The 24,122-nt window shown below is 49.1% G+C and overlaps 2 protein-coding genes across 2 annotated transcripts in view; both read right to left on the reverse strand.

Moving 5' to 3' along the window:
* LOC137792524 (soluble scavenger receptor cysteine-rich domain-containing protein SSC5D-like) overlaps positions 1-1,123 on the reverse strand; it is a 3,353-nt gene extending 2,230 nt beyond the window's left edge. The window contains exons 1-2 of the mRNA XM_068588257.1: positions 159-1,123; positions 1-43 (exon numbers count right to left, since the gene is read on the reverse strand). The exon at positions 1-43 is cut by the window's left edge and continues 22 nt beyond it. The gene's annotated coding sequence lies outside the window, so the exon portion shown is untranslated. The remainder of the gene's footprint in view (positions 44-158) is intronic.
* Positions 430-7,241, reverse strand: LOC137792588 (integumentary mucin C.1-like; the record flags this gene model as incomplete). The annotated part of the gene is made up of 2 exons (XM_068588326.1): positions 430-663; positions 6,711-7,241. Coding segments are annotated over 2 exons (765 nt in total), but the record flags the coding sequence as incomplete, so codon positions are not given.
* Between the last annotated feature and the right edge of the window lie 16,881 nt (positions 7,242-24,122).

A 24,122-nucleotide genomic window follows, 5' to 3' on the forward strand; every position in this document is an offset into this window, starting at 1 on the left:
TGATCAAACGATTGCCAAATCTGATTCTGTAGATAGCATCAATCTGTAGGAAAAAAATAAAATACCAAATATGATCAACCACAACATACAGTAATCTCCAAATTAAATGAAAAACTGCAAAAGCAAGAGACAGAAAAATAATAAGAGTGAGTACTAACCACAGCTACAACTCTTGTTTCAAGAGCTTTGAATTCCGGGCTGGTATTATCACTGAGCGGTTCTACAAATGGTTCTTGCAAGTCTGTTGCAACAACCACAACTGTTGCGGGAGCTTCAGTTGTTGTTACTGTAGTTGTTGCTGCCGGAGTTGTTGTTTCTCCCCGAGTGGTTGTTGCAGCGGTAGTTGTTGTTGCAGCCGTAATTGTTGTTAATCCCGGAGTTGTTGTTGCGGTGGGAGTTGTTGTTGCTACTGGAGTTGTTGTTGCTGCCTCAGTTGTTGTTGCTGCCGCAGTTGTTGTTGCTCCCGGAATTGTTGTTACTCCTGTAGTTGTTGCCACTAGAGATGTTGTTGCAGCAGGAGTTGTTGTTGCCGCCGGAGTTGTTGTTTCTCCCTGAGTGGTTGTTGCAGCCGCAGTTGTTGTTACTCCTGTAGTTGTTGCCACTGGAGATGTTGTTGCAGCAGGAGTTGTTGTTGGTGCTGCAGTTGTTGTTATTGGTGCTGCACTTGTTGTTGTTGGGGCAGCAGTTGTTATTGTGGGGGCCGCAGTGGTTGTTGTTGGTGCTGCAGTTGTTGTTGTTGGTGCTGCACTTGTTGTTGTAGGTGCCGCAGTTGTTGTTGGGGCAGCAGTTGTTGTAGTTGGGGTCGCAGTTGTTGTTGGTGCTGCAGTTGTTGTTGGTGCTGCAGTTGTTGTTGGGGCAGCAGTTGTTGCTGGGACAGCAGTTGTTGTTGTGGGGGCCGCAGTTGTTGTTGTTGGTGCTGCAGTTGTTGTTGTTGGGGCATCAGTTGTTGTTATGGTAGCAGTTGTTGTGGGGGCCGCAGTTGTTGGTGCTGCGCTGGTTGTTGTAGGGGCCGCAGTTGTTGTTGTTGGTGCTGCACTTGTTGTTGTGGGGGCCGCAGTTGTTGTTGTTGGTGCTGCACTTGTTGTTGGGGCAGCAGTTGTTGTTGTTGGTGCTGCAGTTGTTGTTGTTGGGGCAGCAGTTGTTGTTGTGGGGGCCGCAGTGGTTGTTGTAGGTGCCGCAGTTGTTGTTGTTGGTGCTGCACTTGTTGTTGTGGGGGCCACAGTTGTTGGTGCTGCACTTGTTGTTGTTGGGGCAACAGTTGTTGTTGTGGGGGCTGCAGTGGTTGTTGTTGGTGCTGCAGTTGTTGTGGGGGCCACAGTTGTTGTTGTTAGTGCTACAGTTGTTGTTGTTGGTGCTGCAGTTGTTGTTGTTGGTGCCGCAGTTGTAGTTGGGGTCGCAGTTGTTGTTGGTGCTGCAGTTGTTGTTGTTGGGGATGCAGTTGTTGTTGGGGCAGCAGTTGTTGTGGCAGCAGTTGTTGTTGTGGGGCCCGCAGTTGTTGTTGTTGTTGGTGCTGCACTGGTTGTTGTTGGGGCAGCAGTTGTTGTTGCGGGGGCCGCAGTGGTTGTTGTTGGTACTGCAGTTGTTGGGGATGCAGTTGTTGTTGTTGGGGCAGCAGTTGTTGTTGTGGGGGCCGCATTTGTTGTTGTAGGTGCCGCAGTTGTTGTTGGTGGTGCTGCACTTGTTGTTGTAGGTGCCGCAGTTGTTGTTGGTGCAGCAGTTGTTGTAGTTGGGGTCGCAGTTGTTGTTGGTGCTGCAGTTGTTGTTGGGGTTGCAGTTGTTGTTGTGGGGGCCGCAGTTGTTGTTGTTGGTGCTGCACTGGTTGTTGTGGGGGCCACAGTTGTTGTTGGTGCTGCACTTGTTGTTGTTGGGGCAGCAGTTGTTGTTGTGGGGGCCGCAGTGGTTGTTGTTGGTGCTGCAGTTGTTGTTGTTGGTGCTGCACTTGTTGTTGTAGGTGCCGCAGTTGTTGTTGGGGCAGCAGTTGTTGTAGTTGGGGTCGCAGTTGTTGTTGGTGCTGCAGTTGTTGTTGTTGGGGATGCAGTTGTTGTTGGGGCAGCAGTTGTTGTGGCAGCAGTTGTTGTTGTGGGGCCCGCAGTTGTTGTTGTTGTTGGTGCTGCACTGGTTGTTGTTGGGGCAGCAGTTGTTGTTGCGGGGGCCGCAGTGGTTGTTGTTGGTGCTGCAGTTGTTGGGGATGCAGTTGTTGTTGTTGGGGCAGCAGTTGTTGTTGTGGGGGCCGCATTTGTTGTTGTAGGTGCCGCAGTTGTTGTTGGTGGTGCTGCACTTGTTGTTGTAGGTGCCGCAGTTGTTGTTGGTGCAGCAGTTGTTGTAGTTGGGGTCGCAGTTGTTGTTGGTGCTGCAGTTGTTGTTGGGGTTGCAGTTGTTGTTGTGGGGGCCGCAGTTGTTGTTGTTGGTGCTGCACTGGTTGTTGTGGGGGCCACAGTTGTTGTTGGTGCTGCACTTGTTGTTGTTGGGGCAGCAGTTGTTGTTGTGGGGGCCGCAGTGGTTGTTGTTGGTGCTGCAGTTGTTGTTGTTGGTGCTGCACTTGTTGTTGTAGGTGCCGCAGTTGTTGTTGGGGCAGCAGTTGTTGTAGTTGGGGTCGCAGTTGTTGTTGGGGATGCAGTTGTTGTTGGGGCAGCAGTTGTTGTGGCAGCAGTTGTTGTTGTGGGGGCCGCAGTTGTTGTTGGTGCTGCACTGGTTGTTGTGGGGGCCGCAGTTGTTGTTGCGGGGGCCGCAGTGGTTGTTGTTGGTGCTGCAGTTGTTGTTGGGGATGCAGTTGTTGTTGTTGCTGGGACAGCAGTTGTTGTTGTGGGGGCTGCAGTTGTTGTTGTTGCTGGGACAGCAGTTGTTGTTGTCGGGGCCGCAGTTGTCGTTGTTGGTGCTGCACTGGTTGTTGTGGGGGCCGCAGTTGTTGTTGTTGGTGCTGCACCTGTTGTTGTTGGGGCAGCAGTTGTTGTTGTGGGGGCCGCAGTGGTTGTTGTTGGTGCTGCAGTTGTTGGTGCTGCACTTGTTGTTGTAGGTGCCGCAGTTGTTGTTGGGGCAGCAGTTGTTGTAGTTGGGGTCGCAGTTGTTGTTGGTGCTGCAGTTGTTGTTGGTGGTGCTGCAGTTGTTGTTGTTGTGGCAGCAGTTGTTGTTGTCGGGGATGCAGTTGTTGTTGTGGCAGCCGTTGTTGTTGTGGGGGCCGCAGTTGTTGTTGTTGGTGCTGCAGTTGTTGTTGTTGTTGGTGCTGCAGTTGTTGTTGTTGGGGCAGCATTTGTTGTTGTGGGGGCCGCAGTTGTTGTTGGTGCTGCAGTTGTTGTTGTTGGGGATGCAGTTGTTGTCGTGGCAGCCGTTGTTGTTGTGGGGGCCGCAGTTGTTGTTGTTGGTGCTGCAGTTGTTGTTGTTGTTGGTGCTGCAGTTGTTGTTGTTGGTGCTGCAGTTGTTGTTGTTGGTGCAGCAGTTGTTGTGGGGGCCACAGTTGTTGTTGTTAGTGCTACAGTTGTTGTTGTTGGTGCTGCAGTTGTTGTTGTTGGTGCCGCAGTTGTAGTTGGGGTCGCAGTTGTTGTTGGTGCTGCAGTTGTTGTTGTTGGTGCTGCAGTTGTTGTGGGGGCCACAGTTGTTGTTGTTAGTGCTACAGTTGTTGTTGTTGGTGCTGCAGTTGTTGTTGTTGGTGCCGCAGTTGTAGTTGGGGTCGCAGTTGTTGTTGGTGCTGCAGTTGTTGTTGTTGGGGATGCAGTTGTTGTTGGGGCAGCAGTTGTTGTGGCAGCAGTTGTTGTTGTGGGGCCCGCAGTTGTTGTTGTTGTTGGTGCTGCACTGGTTGTTGTTGGGGCAGCAGTTGTTGTTGCGGGGGCCGCAGTGGTTGTTGTTGGTGCTGCAGTTGTTGGGGATGCAGTTGTTGTTGTTGGGGCAGCAGTTGTTGTTGTGGGGGCCGCATTTGTTGTTGTAGGTGCCGCAGTTGTTGTTGGTGGTGCTGCACTTGTTGTTGTAGGTGCCGCAGTTGTTGTTGGTGCAGCAGTTGTTGTAGTTGGGGTCGCAGTTGTTGTTGGTGCTGCAGTTGTTGTTGGGGTTGCAGTTGTTGTTGTGGGGGCCGCAGTTGTTGTTGTTGGTGCTGCACTGGTTGTTGTGGGGGCCACAGTTGTTGTTGGTGCTGCACTTGTTGTTGTTGGGGCAGCAGTTGTTGTTGTGGGGGCCGCAGTGGTTGTTGTTGGTGCTGCAGTTGTTGTTGTTGGTGCTGCACTTGTTGTTGTAGGTGCCGCAGTTGTTGTTGGGGCAGCAGTTGTTGTAGTTGGGGTCGCAGTTGTTGTTGGGGATGCAGTTGTTGTTGGGGCAGCAGTTGTTGTGGCAGCAGTTGTTGTTGTGGGGGCCGCAGTTGTTGTTGGTGCTGCACTGGTTGTTGTGGGGGCCGCAGTTGTTGTTGCGGGGGCCGCAATGGTTGTTGTTGGTGCTGCAGTTGTTGTTGGGGATGCAGTTGTTGTTGTTGCTGGGACAGCAGTTGTTGTTGTGGGGGCTGCAGTTGTTGTTGTTGCTGGGACAGCAGTTGTTGTTGTCGGGGCCGCAGTTGTCGTTGTTGGTGCTGCACTGGTTGTTGTGGGGGCCGCAGTTGTTGTTGTTGGTGCTGCACCTGTTGTTGTTGGGGCAGCAGTTGTTGTTGTGGGGGCCGCAGTGGTTGTTGTTGGTGCTGCAGTTGTTGGTGCTGCACTTGTTGTTGTAGGTGCCGCAGTTGTTGTTGGGGCAGCAGTTGTTGTAGTTGGGGTCGCAGTTGTTGTTGGTGCTGCAGTTGTTGTTGTTGGTGCTGCAGTTGTTGTTGTTGTGGCAGCAGTTGTTGTTGTCGGGGATGCAGTTGTTGTTGTGGCAGCCGTTGTTATTGTGGGGGCCGCAGTTGTTGTTGTTGGTGCTGCAGTTGTTGTTGTTGTTGCTGCTTCAGTTGTTGTTGTTGAGGGTGCAGTTGTTGTTGTTGGGGATGCAGTTGTTGTCGTGGCAGCCGTTGTTGTTGTGGGGGCCGCAGTTGTTGTTGTTGGTGCTGCAGTTGTTGTTGTTGTTGGTGCTGCAGTTGTTGTTGTTGTTGGTGTTGCAGTTGTTGTTGTTGTTGGTGCTGCAGTTGTTGTTGTTGTTGGTGCTGCAGTTGTTGTTGTTGGTGCTGCAGTTGTTGTTGTTGTTGGTGCTGCAGTTGTTGTTGTTGGTGCAGCAGTTGTTGTTGTGGGGGCCGCAGTTGTTGTTGTTGGTATTGCAGTTGTTGTTGTTGTTGTTGGGGCAGCAGTTGTTGTTGTGGGGGCCGCAGTGGTTGTTGTTGGTGCTGCAGTTGTTGTTGTTGGGGCAGCAGTTGTTGTAGTTGGGGCAGCAGTTGTTGTTGTTGGTGCTGCAGTTGTTGTTGTTGTTGGTGCTGCAGTTGTTGTTGTTGAGGGTGCAGTTGTTGTTGTTGGGGATGCAGTTGTTGTCGTGGCAGCCGTTGTTGTTGTGGGGGCCGCAGTTGTTGTTGTTGGTGCTGCAGTTGTTGTTGTTGTTGGTGCTGCAGTTGTTGTTGTTGTTGTTGGTGCTGCAGTTGTTGTTGTTGGGGCAGCAGTTGTTGTTGTGGGGGCCGCAGTGGTTGTTGTAGGTGCCGCAGTTGTTGATGTTGGTGCTGCACTTGTTGTTGTGGGGGCCACAGTTGTTGGTGCTGCACTTGTTGTTGTTGGGGCAACAGTTGTTGTTGTGGGGGCTGCAGTGGTTGTTGTTGGTGCTGCAGTTGTTGTGGGGGCCACAGTTGTTGTTGTTAGTGCTACAGTTGTTGTTGTTGGTGCTGCAGTTGTTGTTGTTGGTGCCGCAGTTGTTGTTGGGGCAGCAGTTGTTGTAGTTGGGGTCGCAGTTGTTGTTGGTGCTGCAGTTGTTGTTGGGGTTGCAGTTGTTGTTGTGGGGGCCGCAGTTGTTGTTGTTGGTGCTGCACTGGTTGTTGTGGGGGCCGCAGTTGTTGTTGTTGGTGCTGCACTTGTTGTTGTTGGGGCAGCAGTTGTTGTTGTGGGGGCCGCAGTGGTTGTTGTTGGTGCTGCAGTTGTTGTTGTTGGTGCTGCAGTTGTTGTTGTTGGTGCCGCAGTTGTTGTTGGGGCAGCAGTTGTTGTAGTTGGGGTCGCAGTTGTTGTTGGTGCTGCAGTTGTTGTTGTTGGGGATGCAGTTGTTGTTGGGGCAGCAGTTGTTGTGGCAGCAGTTGTTGTTGTGGGGCCCGCAGTTGTTGTTGTTGTTGGTGCTGCACTGGTTGTTGTTGGGGCAGCAGTTGTTGTTGCGGGGGCCGCAGTGGTTGTTGTTGGTGCTGCAGTTGTTGGGGATGCAGTTGTTGTTGTTGGGGCAGCAGTTGTTGTTGTGGGGGCCGCATTTGTTGTTGTAGGTGCCGCAGTTGTTGTTGGTGGTGCTGCACTTGTTGTTGTAGGTGCCGCAGTTGTTGTTGGTGCAGCAGTTGTTGTAGTTGGGGTCGCAGTTGTTGTTGGTGCTGCAGTTGTTGTTGGGGTTGCAGTTGTTGTTGTTGGTGCTGCACCTGTTGTTGTTGGGGCAGCAGTTGTTGTTGTTGGTGCTGCACCTGTTGTTGTTGGGGCAGCAGTTGTTGTTGTGGGGGCCGCAGTGGTTGTTGTTGGTGCTGCAGTTGTTGGTGCTGCACTTGTTGTTGTAGGTGCCGCAGTTGTTGTTGGGGCAGCAGTTGTTGTAGTTGGGGTCGCAGTTGTTGTTGGTGCTGCAGTTGTTGTTGTTGGTGCTGCAGTTGTTGTTGTTGTGGCAGCAGTTGTTGTTGTCGGGGATGCAGTTGTTGTTGTGGCAGCCGTTGTTATTGTGGGGGCCGCAGTTGTTGTTGTTGGTGCTGCAGTTGTTGTTGTTGTTGCTGCTTCAGTTGTTGTTGTTGAGGGTGCAGTTGTTGTTGTTGGGGATGCAGTTGTTGTCGTGGCAGCCGTTGTTGTTGTGGGGGCCGCAGTTGTTGTTGTTGGTGCTGCAGTTGTTGTTGTTGTTGGTGCTGCAGTTGTTGTTGTTGTTGGTGTTGCAGTTGTTGTTGTTGTTGGTGCTGCAGTTGTTGTTGTTGTTGGTGCTGCAGTTGTTGTTGTTGGTGCTGCAGTTGTTGTTGTTGTTGGTGCTGCAGTTGTTGTTGTTGGTGCAGCAGTTGTTGTTGTGGGGGCCGCAGTTGTTGTTGTTGGTATTGCAGTTGTTGTTGTTGTTGTTGGGGCAGCAGTTGTTGTTGTGGGGGCCGCAGTGGTTGTTGTTGGTGCTGCAGTTGTTGTTGTTGGGGCAGCAGTTGTTGTAGTTGGGGCAGCAGTTGTTGTTGTTGGTGCTGCAGTTGTTGTTGTTGTTGGTGCTGCAGTTGTTGTTGTTGAGGGTGCAGTTGTTGTTGTTGGGGATGCAGTTGTTGTCGTGGCAGCCGTTGTTGTTGTGGGGGCCGCAGTTGTTGTTGTTGGTGCTGCAGTTGTTGTTGTTGTTGGTGCTGCAGTTGTTGTTGTTGGTGCTGCAGTTGTTGTTGTTGTTGTTGGTGCTGCAGTTGTTGTTGTTGGGGCAGCAGTTGTTGTTGTGGGGGCCGCAGTGGTTGTTGTAGGTGCCGCAGTTGTTGATGTTGGTGCTGCACTTGTTGTTGTGGGGGCCACAGTTGTTGGTGCTGCACTTGTTGTTGTTGGGGCAACAGTTGTTGTTGTGGGGGCTGCAGTGGTTGTTGTTGGTGCTGCAGTTGTTGTGGGGGCCACAGTTGTTGTTGTTAGTGCTACAGTTGTTGTTGTTGGTGCTGCAGTTGTTGTTGTTGGTGCCGCAGTTGTTGTTGGGGCAGCAGTTGTTGTAGTTGGGGTCGCAGTTGTTGTTGGTGCTGCAGTTGTTGTTGGGGTTGCAGTTGTTGTTGTGGGGGCCGCAGTTGTTGTTGTTGGTGCTGCACTGGTTGTTGTGGGGGCCGCAGTTGTTGTTGTTGGTGCTGCACTTGTTGTTGTTGGGGCAGCAGTTGTTGTTGTGGGGGCCGCAGTGGTTGTTGTTGGTGCTGCAGTTGTTGTTGTTGGTGCTGCAGTTGTTGTTGTTGGTGCCGCAGTTGTTGTTGGGGCAGCAGTTGTTGTAGTTGGGGTCGCAGTTGTTGTTGGTGCTGCAGTTGTTGTTGTTGGGGATGCAGTTGTTGTTGGGGCAGCAGTTGTTGTGGCAGCAGTTGTTGTTGTGGGGCCCGCAGTTGTTGTTGTTGTTGGTGCTGCACTGGTTGTTGTTGGGGCAGCAGTTGTTGTTGCGGGGGCCGCAGTGGTTGTTGTTGGTGCTGCAGTTGTTGGGGATGCAGTTGTTGTTGTTGGGGCAGCAGTTGTTGTTGTGGGGGCCGCATTTGTTGTTGTAGGTGCCGCAGTTGTTGTTGGTGGTGCTGCACTTGTTGTTGTAGGTGCCGCAGTTGTTGTTGGTGCAGCAGTTGTTGTAGTTGGGGTCGCAGTTGTTGTTGGTGCTGCAGTTGTTGTTGGGGTTGCAGTTGTTGTTGTGGGGGCCGCAGTTGTTGTTGTTGGTGCTGCACTGGTTGTTGTGGGGGCCACAGTTGTTGTTGGTGCTGCACTTGTTGTTGTTGGGGCAGCAGTTGTTGTTGTGGGGGCCGCAGTGGTTGTTGTTGGTGCTGCAGTTGTTGTTGTTGGTGCTGCACTTGTTGTTGTAGGTGCCGCAGTTGTTGTTGGGGCAGCAGTTGTTGTAGTTGGGGTCGCAGTTGTTGTTGGGGATGCAGTTGTTGTTGGGGCAGCAGTTGTTGTGGCAGCAGTTGTTGTTGTGGGGGCCGCAGTTGTTGTTGGTGCTGCACTGGTTGTTGTGGGGGCCGCAGTTGTTGTTGCGGGGGCCGCAGTGGTTGTTGTTGGTGCTGCAGTTGTTGTTGGGGATGCAGTTGTTGTTGTTGCTGGGACAGCAGTTGTTGTTGTGGGGGCTGCAGTTGTTGTTGTTGCTGGGACAGCAGTTGTTGTTGTCGGGGCCGCAGTTGTCGTTGTTGGTGCTGCACTGGTTGTTGTGGGGGCCGCAGTTGTTGTTGTTGGTGCTGCACCTGTTGTTGTTGGGGCAGCAGTTGTTGTTGTGGGGGCCGCAGTGGTTGTTGTTGGTGCTGCAGTTGTTGGTGCTGCACTTGTTGTTGTAGGTGCCGCAGTTGTTGTTGGGGCAGCAGTTGTTGTAGTTGGGGTCGCAGTTGTTGTTGGTGCTGCAGTTGTTGTTGGTGGTGCTGCAGTTGTTGTTGTTGTGGCAGCAGTTGTTGTTGTCGGGGATGCAGTTGTTGTTGTGGCAGCCGTTGTTGTTGTGGGGGCCGCAGTTGTTGTTGTTGGTGCTGCAGTTGTTGTTGTTGTTGCTGCTTCAGTTGTTGTTGTTGAGGGTGCAGTTGTTGTTGTTGGGGATGCAGTTGTTGTCGTGGCAGCCGTTGTTGTTGTGGGGGCCGCAGTTGTTGTTGTTGGTGCTGCAGTTGTTGTTGTTGTTGGTGCTGCAGTTGTTGTTGTTGGGGCAGCAGTTGTTGTTGTGGGGGCCGCAGTTGTTGTTGGTGCTGCAGTTGTTGTTGTTGGGGATGCAGTTGTTGTCGTGGCAGCCGTTGTTGTTGTGGGGGCCGCAGTTGTTGTTGTTGGTGCTGCAGTTGTTGTTGTTGTTGGTGCTGCAGTTGTTGTTGTTGGTGCTGCAGTTGTTGTTGTTGTTGGTGCTGCAGTTGTTGTTGTTGGTGCAGCAGTTGTTGTTGTGGGGGCCGCAGTTGTTGTTGTTGGTATTGCAGTTGTTGTTGTTGTTGGGGCAGCAGTTGTTGTTGTGGGGGCCGCAGTGGTTGTTGTTGGTGCTGCAGTTGTTGTTGTTGGGGCAGCAGTTGTTGTAGTTGGGGCAGCAGTTGTTGTTGTTGGTGCTGCAGTTGTTGTTGTTGTTGGTGCTGCAGTTGTTGTTGTTGAGGGTGCAGTTGTTGTTGTTGGGGATGCAGTTGTTGTCGTGGCAGCCGTTGTTGTTGTGGGGGCCGCAGTTGTTGTTGTTGGTGCTGCAGTTGTTGTTGTTGTTGGTGCTGCAGTTGTTGTTGTTGGTGCTGCAGTTGTTGTTGTTGTTGTTGGTGCTGCAGTTGTTGTTGTTGGGGCAGCAGTTGTTGTTGTGGGGGCCGCAGTGGTTGTTGTAGGTGCCGCAGTTGTTGATGTTGGTGCTGCACTTGTTGTTGTGGGGGCCACAGTTGTTGGTGCTGCACTTGTTGTTGTTGGGGCAACAGTTGTTGTTGTGGGGGCTGCAGTGGTTGTTGTTGGTGCTGCAGTTGTTGTGGGGGCCACAGTTGTTGTTGTTAGTGCTACAGTTGTTGTTGTTGGTGCTGCAGTTGTTGTTGTTGGTGCCGCAGTTGTTGTTGGGGCAGCAGTTGTTGTAGTTGGGGTCGCAGTTGTTGTTGGTGCTGCAGTTGTTGTTGGGGTTGCAGTTGTTGTTGTGGGGGCCGCAGTTGTTGTTGTTGGTGCTGCACTGGTTGTTGTGGGGGCCGCAGTTGTTGTTGTTGGTGCTGCAGTTGTTGTCGTGGCAGCCGTTGTTGTTGTGGGGGCCGCAGTTGTTGTTGTTGGTGCTGCAGTTGTTGTTGTTGGTGCTGCAGTTGTTGTTGTTGGGGCAGCAGTTGTTGTTGTGGGGGCCGCAATTGTTGTTGGTGCTGCAGTTGTTGTTGTTGGGGATGCAGTTGTTGTCGTGGCAGCCGTTGTTGTTGTGGGGGCCGCAGTTGTTGTTGTTGGTGCCGCAGTTGTTGTTGTTGGTGCTGCAGTTGTTGTTGTTGTTGATGCTGCAGTTGTTGTTGTGGGGGCCGCAGTTGTTGTTGTTGGTGCTGCACTTGTTGTTGTTGGGGATGCAGTTGTTGTCGTGGCAGCCGTTGTTGTTGTGGGGGCCGCAGTTGTTGTTGTTGGTGCTGCAGTTGTTGTTGTTGAGGGTGCAGTTGTTGTTGTTGGGGATGCAGTTGTTGTCGTGGCAGCCGTTGTTGTTGTGGGGGCCGCAGTTGTTGTTGTTGGTGCTGCAGTTGTTGTTGTTGGTGCTGCAGTTGTTGTTGTTGGGGCAGCAGTTGTTGTTGTGGGGGCCGCAATTGTTGTTGGTGCTGCAGTTGTTGTTGTTGGGGATGCAGTTGTTGTCGTGGCAGCCGTTGTTGTTGTGGGGGCCGCAGTTGTTGTTGTTGGTGCTGCAGTTGTTGTTGTTGGTGCCGCAGTTGTTGTTGTTGGTGCTGCAGTTGTTGTTGTTGTTGATGCTGCAGTTGTTGTTGTGGGGGCCGCAGTTGTTGTTGTTGGTGCTGCACTTGTTGTTGGGGCAGCAGTTGTTGTTGTTGGTGCTGCAGTTGTTGTTGTGGCAGCATTTGTTGTTGTGGGGGCCGCATTTGTTGTTGTACGTGCTGCAGTTGTTGTCGGGGATGCAGTTGTGGCAGCAGTTGTTGTTGCTGCAGTTGTTGTTGTTGGTGCTGCAGTTGTTGTTGTTGGGGCAGCAGTTGTTGTTGTGGCAGCAGTTGTTGTAGGGGCCGCAGTTGTTGTTGTTGTTGATGCTGCACTTGTTGTTGGTGCCGCAGTTGTTGGTGATGCAGCAGTTGTTGTTGTAGGGGCCGCAGTGGTTGTTGTTGGTGCTGCAGTTGTTGTTGTTGGTGCTGCAGTTGTTGTTGTGGCAGCAGTTGTTGTTGTTGATGCTGCACTTGTTGTTGGTGCAGCAGTTGTTGTTGTCGGGGCCGCAGTGGTTGTTGTGGGGGCCGCAGTGGTTGTTGTTGGTGCTGCAGTTGTTGGGGCATCAGTTGTTGTGGCAGCAGTTGTTGTTGTGGGGGCAGTTGTTGTCGTTGGTGCTGCAGTTGTTGTTGGTGCTGCAGTTGTTGTTGTTGGGGCAGCAGTTGTTGTTGTGGGGGCCGCAGTGGTTGTTGTTGGTGCTGCAGTTGTTGTTGTTGGGGCAGCAGTTGTTGTTGTGGCAGCAGTTGTTGTTGTGGGGGCCGCAGTTGTTGTGGGGGATGCAGTTGTTGTTGTTGGTGCAGCAGTTGTTGTTGTGGGGGCCGCAGTTGTTGTTGTTGTTGGTGCTGCAGTTGTTGTTGGGGCAGCAGTTGTTGTTGTGGGGGCCGCAGTGGTTGTTGTTGGTGCTGCAGTTGTTGTTGTTGGTGCTGCACTTGTTGTTGGGGCAGCAGTTGTTGTTGTGGGCGCCGTTGTTGTTGTAGGCGCAGTTGTTGTTGTTGGTGCTGCAGTTGTTGTTGTTGGGGATGCAGTTGTTGTTGTTGGTGCAGCAGTTGTTGTTGTGGGGGCCGCAGTTGTTGTTGTTGTTGGTGCTGCAGTTGTTGTTGTTGTTGGGGCAGCAGTTGTTGTTGTGGGGGCCGCAGTGGTTGTTGTTGGTGCTGCAGTTGTTGTTGTTGGGGCAGCAGTTGTTGTTGTGGCAGCAGTTGTTGTTGTGGGGGCCGAAGTTGTTGTTGGTGCGGCAGTTGTTGTGGGGGATGCAGTTGTTGTTGTTGGTGCAGCAGTTGTTGTTGTGGGGGCCGCAGTTGTTGCTGTTGTTGGTGCAGCAGTTGTTGTTGTGGGGGCCGCAGTTGTTGTTGTTGGTGCTGCACTTGTTGTTGGGGCAGCAGTTGTTGTTGTTGGTGCTGCAGTTGTTGTTGTCAGGGATGCAGTTGTTGTTGTGGCAGCAGTTGTTCGTGCTGCAGTTGTTGTTGTTGGGGCTGCAGTTGTTGTTGGGGCAGCAGTTGTTGTTGTGGCAGCATTTGTAGTTGTAGGGGCCGCAGTGGTTGTTGTTGGTGCTGCAGTTGTTGTTGTTGGGGCAGCAGTTGTTGTTGTGGGGGCCGCAGTTGTTGTTGTTGTTGGTGCTGCAGTTGTTGTTGTTGTTGTTGGGGCAGCAGTTGTTGTTGTGGGGGCCGCAGTGGTTGTTGTTGGTGCAGCAGTTGTTGTTGTGGGGGCCGCAGTTGTTGTTGTTGGTGCTGCACTTGTTGTTGGGGCAGCAGTTGTTGTTGTTGGTGCTGCAGTTGTTGTTGTTGGTGCAGCAGTTGTTGTTGTGGGGGCCGCAGTTGTTGTTGTTGTTGGTGCTGCAGTTGTTGTTGTTGTTGTTGGGGCAGCAGTTGTTGTTGTGGGGGCCGCAGTGGTTGTTGTTGGTGCTGCAGTTGTTGTTGTTGGGGCAGCAGTTGTTGTTGTGGCAGCAGTTGTTGTTGTGGGGGCCGCAGTTGTTGTTGGTGCGGCAGTTGTTGTGGGGGATGCAGTTGTTGTTGTTGGGGCAGCAGTTGTTGTTGTTGGTGCTGCAGTTGTTGTTGTCGGGGATGCAGTTGTTGTTGTGGCAGCAGTTGTTGGTGCTGCAGTTGTTGTTGTTGGTGCTGCAGTTGTTGTTGGGGCAGCAGTTGTTGTTGTGGCAGCAGTTGTTGTTGTTGGGGCAGCAGTTGTTGTTGTTGTTGCTGCAGTTGGTGTTGTCGGGGATGCAGTTGTTGTTGTGGCAGCAGTTGTTGTTGGTGCAGCAGTTGTTGTTGTGGGGGCCGCAGTTGTTGTTGTTGGTGCAGCAGTTGTTGTTGTGGGGGCCGCAGTTGTTGTTGTTGGTGCTGCACTTGTTGTTGGGGCAGCAGTTGTTGTTGTTGGTGCTGCAGTTGTTGTTGTGGCAGCATTTGTTGTTGTGGGGGCCGCATTTGTTGTTGTTGGTGCTGCAGTTGTTGTTGGGGATGCAGTTGTGGCAGCAGTTGTTGTTGCTGCAGTTGTTGTTGTTGATGCTGTGGCAGCAGTTGTTGTTGTAGGTGCTGCAGTTGTTGTTGTTGGGGCAGCAGTTGTTGTTGTGGGGGCCGCAGTGGTTGTTGTTGGTGCTGCAGTTGTTGTTGTTGGGGCAGCAGTTGTTGTTGTGGCAGCAGTTGTTGTTGTGGGGGCCGCAGTTGTTGTTGGTGCGGCAGTTGTTGTGGGGGATGCAGTTGTTGTTGTTGGTGCAGCAGTTGTTGTTGTGGGGGCCGCAGTTGTTGTTGTTGTTGGTGCAGCAGTTGTTGTTGTGGGGGCCGCAGTTGTTGTTGTTGGTGCTGCACTTGTTGTTGGGGCAGCAGTTGTTGTTGTTGGTGCTGCAGTTGTTGTTGTCGGGGATGCAGTTGTTGTTGTGGCAGCAGTTGTTCGTGCTGCAGTTGTTGTTGTTGGTGCTGCACTTGTTGTTGGGGCAGCAGTTGTTGTTGTGGCAGCAGTTGTTGTTGTTGGGGCAGCAGTTGTTGTTGTCGCAGCAGTTGTTGTTGTGGGGGCCTCATTTGTTGTTGTTGATGCTGCACTTGTTGTTGTTGGGGCCGCAGTTGTTGTCGGGGATGCAGTTGTTGTTGTGGAAGAAGTTATTGTTGGTGCTGCAGTTGTTGTTGTTGGTGCTGCAGTTGTTGTTGGTGATGCAGTTGTTGTTGTTGTGGCAGCAGTTGTTGTGGGGGCGGCAGTTGTTGTTGGTGCTGCACTTGTTGTTGTTGGGGCCGCAGTTGTTGTTGTTGGTGATGCAGTTGGTGTTGTCAGGGATGCAGTTGTTGTTGTGGCAGCAGTTGTTGTTGTAGGGGCCGCAGTGGTTGTTGTTGGTGCTGCAGTTGTTGTTGTTGTTGCTGCACTTGTTGTTGTTGGGGCAGCAGTTGTTGTTGTGGGGGCCGCAGTTGTTGTTGTTGTTGGTGCTGCACTTGTTGTTGGGGCAGCAGTTGTTGTTGTTGGTGCTGCAGTTGTTGTTGTGGCAGCATTTGTTGTTGTGGGGGCCGCATTTGTTGTTGTTGGTGCTGCAGTTGTTGTCGGGGATGCAGTTGTGGCAGCAGTTGTTGTTGCTGCAGTTGTTGTTGTTGGTGCTGCAGTTGTTGTTGTTGGGGCAGCAGTTGTTGTTGTGGCAGCAGTTGTTGTTGTAGGGGCCGCAGTTGTTGTTGTTGATGCTGCACTTGTTGTTGGGGCCGCAGTTGTTGGTGATGCAGCAGTTGTTGTTGTAGGGGCCGCAGTGGTTGTTGTCGGGGATGCAGTTGTTGTTGTGGAAGAAGTTATTGTTGGTGCTGCAGTTGTTGTTGTTGGTGCTGCAGTTGTTGTTGTTGGTGCTGCAGTTGTTGTTGGTGATGCAGTTGTTGTTGTTGGGGCGGCAGTTGTTGTTGGTGCTGCACTTGTTGTTGTTGGGGCCGCAGTTGTTGTTGTTGGTGATGCAGTTGGTGTTGTCGGGGATGCAGTTGTTGTTGTGGCAGCAGTTGTTGTTGTAGGGGCCGCAGTGGTTGTTGTTGGTGCTGCAGTTGTTGTTGTTGGGGCAGCAGTTGTTGTTGTGGCAGCAGTTGTTGTTGTGGGGTCCGCAGTTGTTGTTGGTGCGGCAGTTGTTGTTGGGGATGCAGTTGTTGTTGTTGGTGCAGCAGTTGTTGGTGTGGGGGCCGCAGTTGTTGTTGTTGGTGCAGCAGTTGTTGTTGTGGGGGCCGCAGTTGTTGTTGTTGGTGCTGCACTTGTTGTTGGGGCAGCTGTTGTTGTTGTTGGTGCTGCAGTTGTTGTTGTGGCAGCATTTGTTGTTGTGGGGGCCGCATTTGTTGTTGTTGGTGCTGCAGTTGTTGTCGGGGATGCAGTTGTGGCAGCAGTTGTTGTTGCTGCAGTTGTTGTTGTTGGTGCTGCAGTTGTTGTTGTTGGGGCAGCAGTTGTTGTTGTGGCAGCATTTGTTGTTGTGGGGGCCGCATTTGTTGTTGTTGGTGCTGCAGTTGTTGTCGGGGATGCAGTTGTGGCAGCAGTTGTTGTTGCTGCAGTTGTTGTTGTTGGTGCTGCAGTTGTTGTTGTTGGGGCAGCAGTTGTTGTTGTGGCAGCAGTTGTTGTTGTAGGGGCCGCAGTTGTTGTTGTTGATGCTGCACTTGTTGTTGGTGCCGCAGTTGTTGGTGATGCAGCAGTTGTTGTTGTAGGGGCCGCAGTGGTTGTTGTTGGTGCTGCAGTTGTTGTTGTTGGGGCAGCAGTTGTTGTTGTGGCAGCAGTTGTTGTTGTAGGTGCTGCAGTTGTTGTTGTTGGGGCAGCAGTTGTTGTTGTGGGGGCCGCAGTGGTTGTTGTTGGTGCTGCAGTTGTTGTTGTTGGGGCAGCAGTTGTTGTTGTGGGGGCCGCAGTTGTTGTTGGTGCGGCAGTTGTTGTGGGGGATGCAGTTGTTGTTGTTGGTGCAGCAGTTGTTGTTGTGGGGGCCGCAGTTGTTGTTGTTGTTGGTGCAGCAGTTGTTGTTGTGGGGGCCGCAGTTGTTGTTGTTGGTGCTGCACTTGTTGTTGGGGCAGCAGTTGTTGTTGTTGGTGCTGCAGTTGTTGTTGTCGGGGATGCAGTTGTTGTTGTGGCAGCAGTTGTTCGTGCTGCAGTTGTTGTTGTTGGTGCTGCAGTTGTTGTTGGGGCAGCAGTTGTTGTTGTGGCAGCAGTTGTTGTTGTTGGGGCAGCAGTTGTTGTTGTCGCAGCAGTTGTTGTTGTGGGGGCCTCATTTGTTGTTGTTGATGCTGCACTTGTTGTTGTTGGGGCCGCAGTTGTTGTCGGGGATGCAGTTGTTGTTGTGGAAGAAGTTATTGTTGGTGCTGCAGTTGTTGTTGTTGGTGCTGCAGTTGTTGTTGGTGATGCAGTTGTTGTTGTTGTGGCAGCAGTTGTTGTGGGGGCGGCAGTTGTTGTTGGTGCTGCACTTGTTGTTGGGGCCGCAGTTGTTGTTGTTGGTGATGCAGTTGGTGTTGTCAGGGATGCAGTTGTTGTTGTGGCAGCAGTTGTTGTTGTTGTTGCTGCACTTGTTGTTGTTGGGGCAGCAGTTGTTGTTGTGGGGGCCGCAGTTGTTGTTGTTGTTGGTGCTGCACTTGTTGTTGGGGCAGCAGTTGTTGTTGTTGGTGCTGCAGTTGTTGTTGTGGCAGCATTTGTTGTTGTGGGGGCCGCATTTGTTGTTGTTGGTGCTGCAGTTGTTGTCGGGGATGCAGTTGTGGCAGCAGTTGTTGTTGCTGCAGTTGTTGTTGTTGGTGCTGCAGTTGTTGTTGTTGGGGCAGCAGTTGTTGTTGTGGCAGCAGTTGTTGTTGTAGGGGCCGCAGTTGTTGTTGTTGATGCTGCACTTGTTGTTGGGGCCGCAGTTGTTGGTGATGCAGCAGTTGTTGTTGTAGGGGCCGCAGTGGTTGTTGTCGGGGATGCAGTTGTTGTTGTGGAAGAAGTTATTGTTGGTGCTGCAGTTGTTGTTGTTGGTGCTGCAGTTGTTGTTGTTGGTGCTGCAGTTGTTGTTGGTGATGCAGTTGTTGTTGTTGGGGCGGCAGTTGTTGTTGGTGCTGCACTTGTTGTTGTTGGGGCCGCAGTTGTTGTTGTTGGTGATGCAGTTGGTGTTGTCGGGGATGCAGTTGTTGTTGTGGCAGCAGTTGTTGTTGTAGGGGCCGCAGTGGTTGTTGTTGGTGCTGCAGTTGTTGTTGTTGGGGCAGCAGTTGTTGTTGTGGCAGCAGTTGTTGTTGTGGGGTCCGCAGTTGTTGTTGGTGCGGCAGTTGTTGTTGGGGATGCAGTTGTTGTTGTTGGTGCAGCAGTTGTTGTTGTGGGGGCCGCAGTTGTTGTTGTTGGTGCTGCACTTGTTGTTGGGGCAGCTGTTGTTGTTGTTGGTGCTGCAGTTGTTGTTGTGGCAGCATTTGTTGTTGTGGGGGCCGCATTTGTTGTTGTTGGTGCTGCAGTTGTTGTCGGGGATGCAGTTGTGGCAGCAGTTGTTGTTGCTGCAGTTGTTGTTGTTGGTGCTGCAGTTGTTGTTGTTTGGGCAGCAGTTGTTGTTGTGGCAGCAGTTGTTGTAGGGGCCGCAGTTGTTGTTGTTGATGCTGCACTTGTTGTTGGTGCCGCAGTTGTTGGTGATGCAGCAGTTGTTGTTGTAGGGGCCGCAGTGGTTGTTGTTGGTGCTGCAGTTGTTGTTGTTGGGGCAGCAGTTGTTGTTGTGGCAGCAGTTGTTGTTGTAGGTGCTGCAGTTGTTGTTGTGGCAGCAGTTGTTGTTGTTGATGCTGCACTTGTTGTTGGTGCAGCAGTTGTTGTTGTCGGGGCCGCAGTGGTTGTTGTGGGGGCCGCAGTGGTTGTTGTTGTTGCTGCAGTTGGTGTTGTCGGGGATGCAGTTGTTGTTGTGGCAGCAGTTGTTGTTGTAGGGGCCGCAGTGGTTGTTGTTGGTGCTGCAGTTGTTGTTGTTGTTGCTGCACTTGTTGTTGTTGGGGCAGCAGTTGTTGTTGTGGGGGCCGCAGTTGTTGTTGTTGTTGTTGGTGCTGCACTTGTTGTTGGGGCAGCAGTTGTTGTTGTTGGTGCTGCAGTTGTTGTTGTGGCAGCATTTGTTGTTGTGGGGGCCGCATTTGTTGTTGTTGGTGCTGCAGTTGTTGTCGGTGATGCAGTTGTGGCAGCAGTTGTTGTTGCTGCAGTTGTTGTTGTTGGTGCTGCAGTTGTTGTTGTTGGGGCAGCAGTTGTTGTTGTGGCAGCAGTTGTTGTTGTAGGGGCCGCAGTTGTTGTTGTTGATGCTGCACTTGTTGTTGGGGCCGCAGTTGTTGTTGTTGGTGATGCAGTTGGTGTTGTCGGGGATGCAGTTGTTGTTGTGGCAGCAGTTGTTGTTGTAGGGGCCGCAGTGGTTGTTGTTGGTGCTGCAGTTGTTGTCGTTGGGGCAGCAGTTGTTGTTGTGGCAGCAGTTGTTGTTGTGGGGTCCGCAGTTGTTGGTGCGGCAGTTGTTGTTGGGGATGCAGTTGTTGTTGTTGGTGCAGCAGTTGTTGGTGTGGGGGCCGCAGTTGTTGTTGTTGGTGCAGCAGTTGTTGTTGTGGGGGCCGCAGTTGTTGTTGTTGGTGCTGCACTTGTTGTTGGGGCAGCTGTTGTTGTTGTTGGTGCTGCAGTTGTTGTTGTGGCAGCATTTGTTGTTGTGGGGGCCGCATTTGTTGTTGTTGGTGCTGCAGTTGTTGTCGGGGATGCAGTTGTGGCAGCAGTTGTTGTTGCTGCAGTTGTTGTTGTTGGTGCTGCAGTTGTTGTTGTTGGGGCAGCAGTTGTTGTTGTGGCAGCAGTTGTTGTAGAGGCCGCAGTTGTTGTTGTTGATGCTGCACTTGTTGGTGCCGCAGTTGTTGGTGATGCAGCAGTTGTTGTTGTAGGGGCCGCAGTGGTTGTTGTTGGTGCTGCAGTTGTTGTTGTTGGGGCAGCAGTTGTTGTTGTGGCAGCAGTTGTTGTTGTAGGTGCTGCAGTTGTTGTTGTGGCAGCAGTTGTTGTTGTTGATGCTGCACTTGTTGTTGGTGCAGCAGTTGTTGTTGTCGGGGCCGCAGTGGTTGTTGTGGGGGCCGCAGTGGTTGTTGTTGGTGCTGCAGTTGTTGTTGTAGGTGCTGCAGTTGTTGTTGTGGCAGCAGTTGTTGTTGTTGATGCTGCACTTGTTGTTGGTGCAGCAGTTGTAATTGTCGGGACCGCAGTGGTTGTTGTGGGGGCCGCAGTGGTTGTTGTTGGTGCTGCAGTTGTTGGGGCATCAGTTGTTGTGGCAGCAGTTGTTGTTGTGGGGGCAGTTGTTGTCGTTGGTGCTGCAGTTGTTGGGGCAGCAGTTGTTGTTGTGGGGGCCGCAGTTGTTGTTGGTGCGGCAGTTGTTGTGGGGGATGCAGTTGTTGTTGTTGGTGCAGCAGTTGTTGTTGTGGGGGCCGCAGTTGTTGTTGTTGGTGCAGCAGTTGTTGTGGGGGCCGCAGTTGTTGTTGTTGGTGCTGCACTTGTTGTTGGGGCAGCAGTTGTTGTTGTTGGTGCTGCAGTTGTTGTTGTTGGGGCAGCAGTTGTTGTTGTTGGTGCTGCAGTTGTTGTTGTCGGGGATGCAGTTGTTGTTGTGGCAGCAGTTGTTGGTGCTGCAGTTGTTGTTGATGCTGCACTTGTTGTTGTTGGGGCCGCAGTTGTTGTTGTCGGGGATGCAGTTGTTGTTGTGGCAGCAGTTGTTGTTGTGGAAGAAGTTATTGTTGGTGCTGCAGTTGTTGTTGTTGGTGCTGCAGTTGTTGTTGTTGGGGCAGCAGTTGTTGTTGTGGCAGCAGTTGTTGTTGTGGGGGCAGTTGTTGTCGTTGGTGCTGCAGTTGTTGTTGTTGGGGCTGCAGTTGTTGTTGTTGGGGCTGCAGTGGTTGTCGTTGTTGCTGCGGTTGTTGTTGTCGGGGATGCAGTTGTTGTGGCAGCAGTTGTTGTTGTGGCAGCAGTTGTTGTGGGGGCCGCAGTTGTTGTTGTTGGTGCTGCAGTTGTTGTTGTTGGGGCTGCAGTTGTTGTTGTGGCAGCATTTGTTGTTGTTGGGGCTGCAGTTGTTGTTGTTGGTGATGCAGTTGTTGTGGAGACCGCAGTGGTTGTTGTTGGTGCTGCAGTTGTTGTTGTCGGGGATGCAGTTGTTGTTGTGGCAGCAGTTGTTGTTGTGGGGGCTGCACTTGTTGTTGGTGCTGCAGTTGTTGTTGGTGCTGCACTTGTTGTTGTTGTGGCAGCAGTTGTTGTGAGGGCCGCATTTGTTGTTGTTGGGGCCGCAGTTGTTGGCACCGCAGTTGTCGATGTAGGTGCAGCAGTGGTTGTTGTTGGAGCTGCAGTTGTTGTTGTTGGTCCAGCAGTTGTTGTTGTGTTTGTTGCAGCAGTTGTTGATTTCACTGTTGTATGTGCTTAAAAATGAAACTTTGGATGAGATGTTGGCAAAGACTTTACCCAAGGACTTTATGTATTTCATGAAGAACCTTTAAAAGCTTTGGATTCAACTTTTAACAACTTACCAATCAGAATCAGGAAAAGCACTACTATATTTCCGACGGCCATCTTGTTTTTTTCTGAATATAAAATCAAACAATACAGAAACCTTTTTAAAGACACATTATATCAAAACCTTTTACGTTCAATACTTTTTAAAAGGATAAAACAATAACTGCAGCAATCAACTTTTTTTCTGTTTTCATCTTTCCCTTTGTTTTTAAAAAAAATATTTTTTTTATCAAATCACTAACTTGATTATTACTGGTCAATAGTCACAGTGGCTATTATTTGTTTTTGGGCAAAGTCCCAGTTCCCTTTACAAGAAATAATTTCAGCCTCAATGAATGAGAAGAATGAAAAGTGATCGCTGCAAAGACCAGTACTGTATCAAATTGTTGTTAAAGATTTGTTCTTACTTTCTCCTGCTGTACTCGTAATTATGGTTTACAGTGAGGGATCCTAGTGTGTTTGTACCCAAAACAGTGTATTTTTAACACGCCGTCCAAAGAAAGGTTTCACCGACCATTATAATGGATACGGACAAAACATCTTTAAGAACACTATTAATTGGAGACAAAACTAGGATATCAGTCAGAGGTGCAGCAGGATATCACAAATTATTGCCCAAAAAGTTATGTTACTTCAAAATATCACAATGTGTGCATGGCCTAGGAAGTAGTGCCTACAATAGCCACATAGCATAGTAGTTCCTGGTTTTAAATCGAAAGTCTGGAAGAATTTCATTCTTTCTTCCGCCCAAAGAGAGAAGCTCATCATAAACTACTAGATTACACCTTTTTTTGACACGGCCCAACTCAATCAATGAGGACAAGGCCTTCACCCTTTTTGTACACTTTGGAGCCAAGATACACTATTAATCTCGTAACATGTTGTTTCTGGACTTCTGGTGACACAGAATATTATGTCACCTTAGACGTGCTCTTCATTAATGTATAGTTTTACCATATGTTCTACAAAGCGTTATCTTTGCATGGGAGCTGCATGCTCATTGCCCAAGCAAGAGGATTTGTTTAAAGATAAGTCTATAATATTTAGCTGTGAATACAGAAGGCTTGTTATGTCAAATTGCTCAAAACAAATGGAATTCTGTGTTATACACAATCATTTATAATAATGTATTTTTTCACTACTTCTCGATACGATATAAAAAAATATTCTTAGAAATATATTTATTTGTATTAATGCAAACTGGATCTGGATACCCGGCATACAATGGATTGGTAGATGAACCAATGTAAAATGGATTTATTTAAGTTCTTTGAAGCTTTTGCTTTAATTGACCTTTGCCCAATAAGAGTCAATCACTTTCCTGTATGTAAACTAGTGCAGTGTTTTTTACAGGTGTGAAGGTGCTGACAAAAACGTCACAACAAAAGATTACATTTCCTCCTGAACACACAATCAACTCTTAGAACAATCGCCCTTTTAGTTTGTACTTCATGACAGTATTATACAAAAATGTAAGAATGTACTTACCTAAAATAATAAGATATGAGATGAAAAGTTATAAATTCCTCCTCTCTTTCTGCTCTCAATGTTTTAAACTATTTCAGTGTTTTAGTCCAAGTCACATCTGTTCTGTTGCAAACCTTTTACCTTATGTGACAGTGCACATCTATGAAGGCTTTTGATATTGAAATGGGTTAATAAGGGTGATAAATGGGTGACAAGGTTAATGACACAACTTATAGATATCTTTTATTTTCGTATTAAATCTGTCAGTTCCTTGGCTTGATTTCATTGCACACTCCTTCTTTTGTCCTGTGATTTTCTATTGCATTCCACCAAGGTGAATGTTGAAAGACGTTCTACCAGTATGACAGTAAAACAATTATATAAATAAAGATATCAGTGATGTAGAAATGGAGCAGATAAGAATCAAAAAAGTTATAAGTTATATAGTACATTTCAACAACAAGGCGATTCAAAGTGCTTCACATAAACCGATTAAAAGCAGATTTTAAAACAGTTAGGAAAACATTAAAATAGTCAGATTTAAAAACAGTTAAGAAAACATCAAAACAGTCAAGAAAAAAATAAAATAAAATGAATAAAAGTTGCAGTGCAGTTTGAAAAAAATAAAATGCAGTAGTGAGATTGCAATTGCAGCAATTAAGTCTGGTTCAATTAAAGGCAACCTCAAACAGAAAAGACTTCAATCTGGATTTAAAGGAGCCAGGCTGTAAACTCGACATCTGTTGGCACAGAATTGTGTGTCACCGTAGATGTGCTCTTCATCAATGTATAGTTGTACCACTTGTTCCAGAAAGCGTAATTTTTGCACAAGAGCAGAATGTTCATTGTCTAAACAAGAGGATTTGTTTGAAAAGAAGTCCATAGTGTTTGTTTTGTGAATTATTATTGTGTTACGTCAAATGACTCAAAACATGCTGAATTCTGTGTTTATGTGTTCGGTGCTGCTATCGAGCCAATTTTATTTCTTTTAAAATAAATCATGTCTCTAAACATTTAGATGCATCAGGATTAATTGATAATTGTTTTAGTAATCGGTTCATAGCCCTCTTCATCGAAATCAAATATCCAGGTGACTCGAGATTACCACCCCGAGAGTTCCACCAGTGTGCATATACATTTGGACAAACAAATAAGATTAAGAATGTACTTACCCAAAATGATAAGATAAGATATGAAAAGTTATGAGTTCCTCCTCTCTTTCTACTCTTAATGTTTTAAACTATTTCAGTGTCTCATAATTCAGTCAAGGTCACATCTATTCTGTTGCAAACCTTTCCCTTAATGTGACAGTTCACATCTATGAAGGCCTTTATATTGAAATGGGTTGAAGCTTAGTGACTCATAGGTGTTGTTTTTTTTAAATGTATTTTGTAACTTTAAAAATGTGAATTGCAATCAAACTGACAGTTTCTTGGCTTAATATCATAGCACAGTTCCTTCTTTTGTCCTGTGAATTTCTGGTGCATTCCACCACTATGAATGTTGAAAGAAGTTCTACCATCATGCCAGTAAAACAAAGATTTAAATAAAGATAGTGACGCAGAAATGGAGCAAAGATAAGTACAACACATTAGTAAAGAATATCATCTCTATTTCCTCATATGCTTTAAAGCAAGTGTCAATTTTGTAAATGTTATATTGTTAAATCACTCATATTTATGAATTATAAATATATATTAGTACTTTTTTTCTACCTTCAATATCAATAGAAAAAAAGAACAATTGCAGCATATTGTTTAAATAAAAACAAGTAAACTACAGTTGATAATACAGGTTTTCTTCAATATTCAATATGTTAAATGTGATCTTTTTTTTAGACCTTTTTAAGTCTACACAATGTACTTTAAAGCCATAGTTTCATGATCATACTGACCAAAATATGATAATATGATAGAAAACCAGTAGAGAAGATACAGCATAAGATTATTTGCTACAATATCACACTTTTTCAGTACTTTCCAGCAGTATATAAGATTCATTATTCATGATATCATTTGAATTAACGCCCCTTGTACTTAGATGAATGCCAATAAATGGATTTATGGATCAATCAAAGTATAACTATATTTTTAACTTTTGGTAAAGTTGAAACTTGCCCATTATAAGTCATGAGCTTCCTATCTGTAGGTAGTAAGTAGCTTGCTTACAGTGTTTGCTCCAAGTCCT

This window comes from Clinocottus analis, unplaced genomic scaffold, assembly GCF_023055335.1.
Source record: "Clinocottus analis isolate CAN_PGR_092001 unplaced genomic scaffold, fCliAna1.0.p SCAF_21, whole genome shotgun sequence".
In the NCBI taxonomy this organism is placed as follows: Eukaryota; Metazoa; Chordata; class Actinopteri; order Perciformes; family Cottidae; genus Clinocottus; species Clinocottus analis.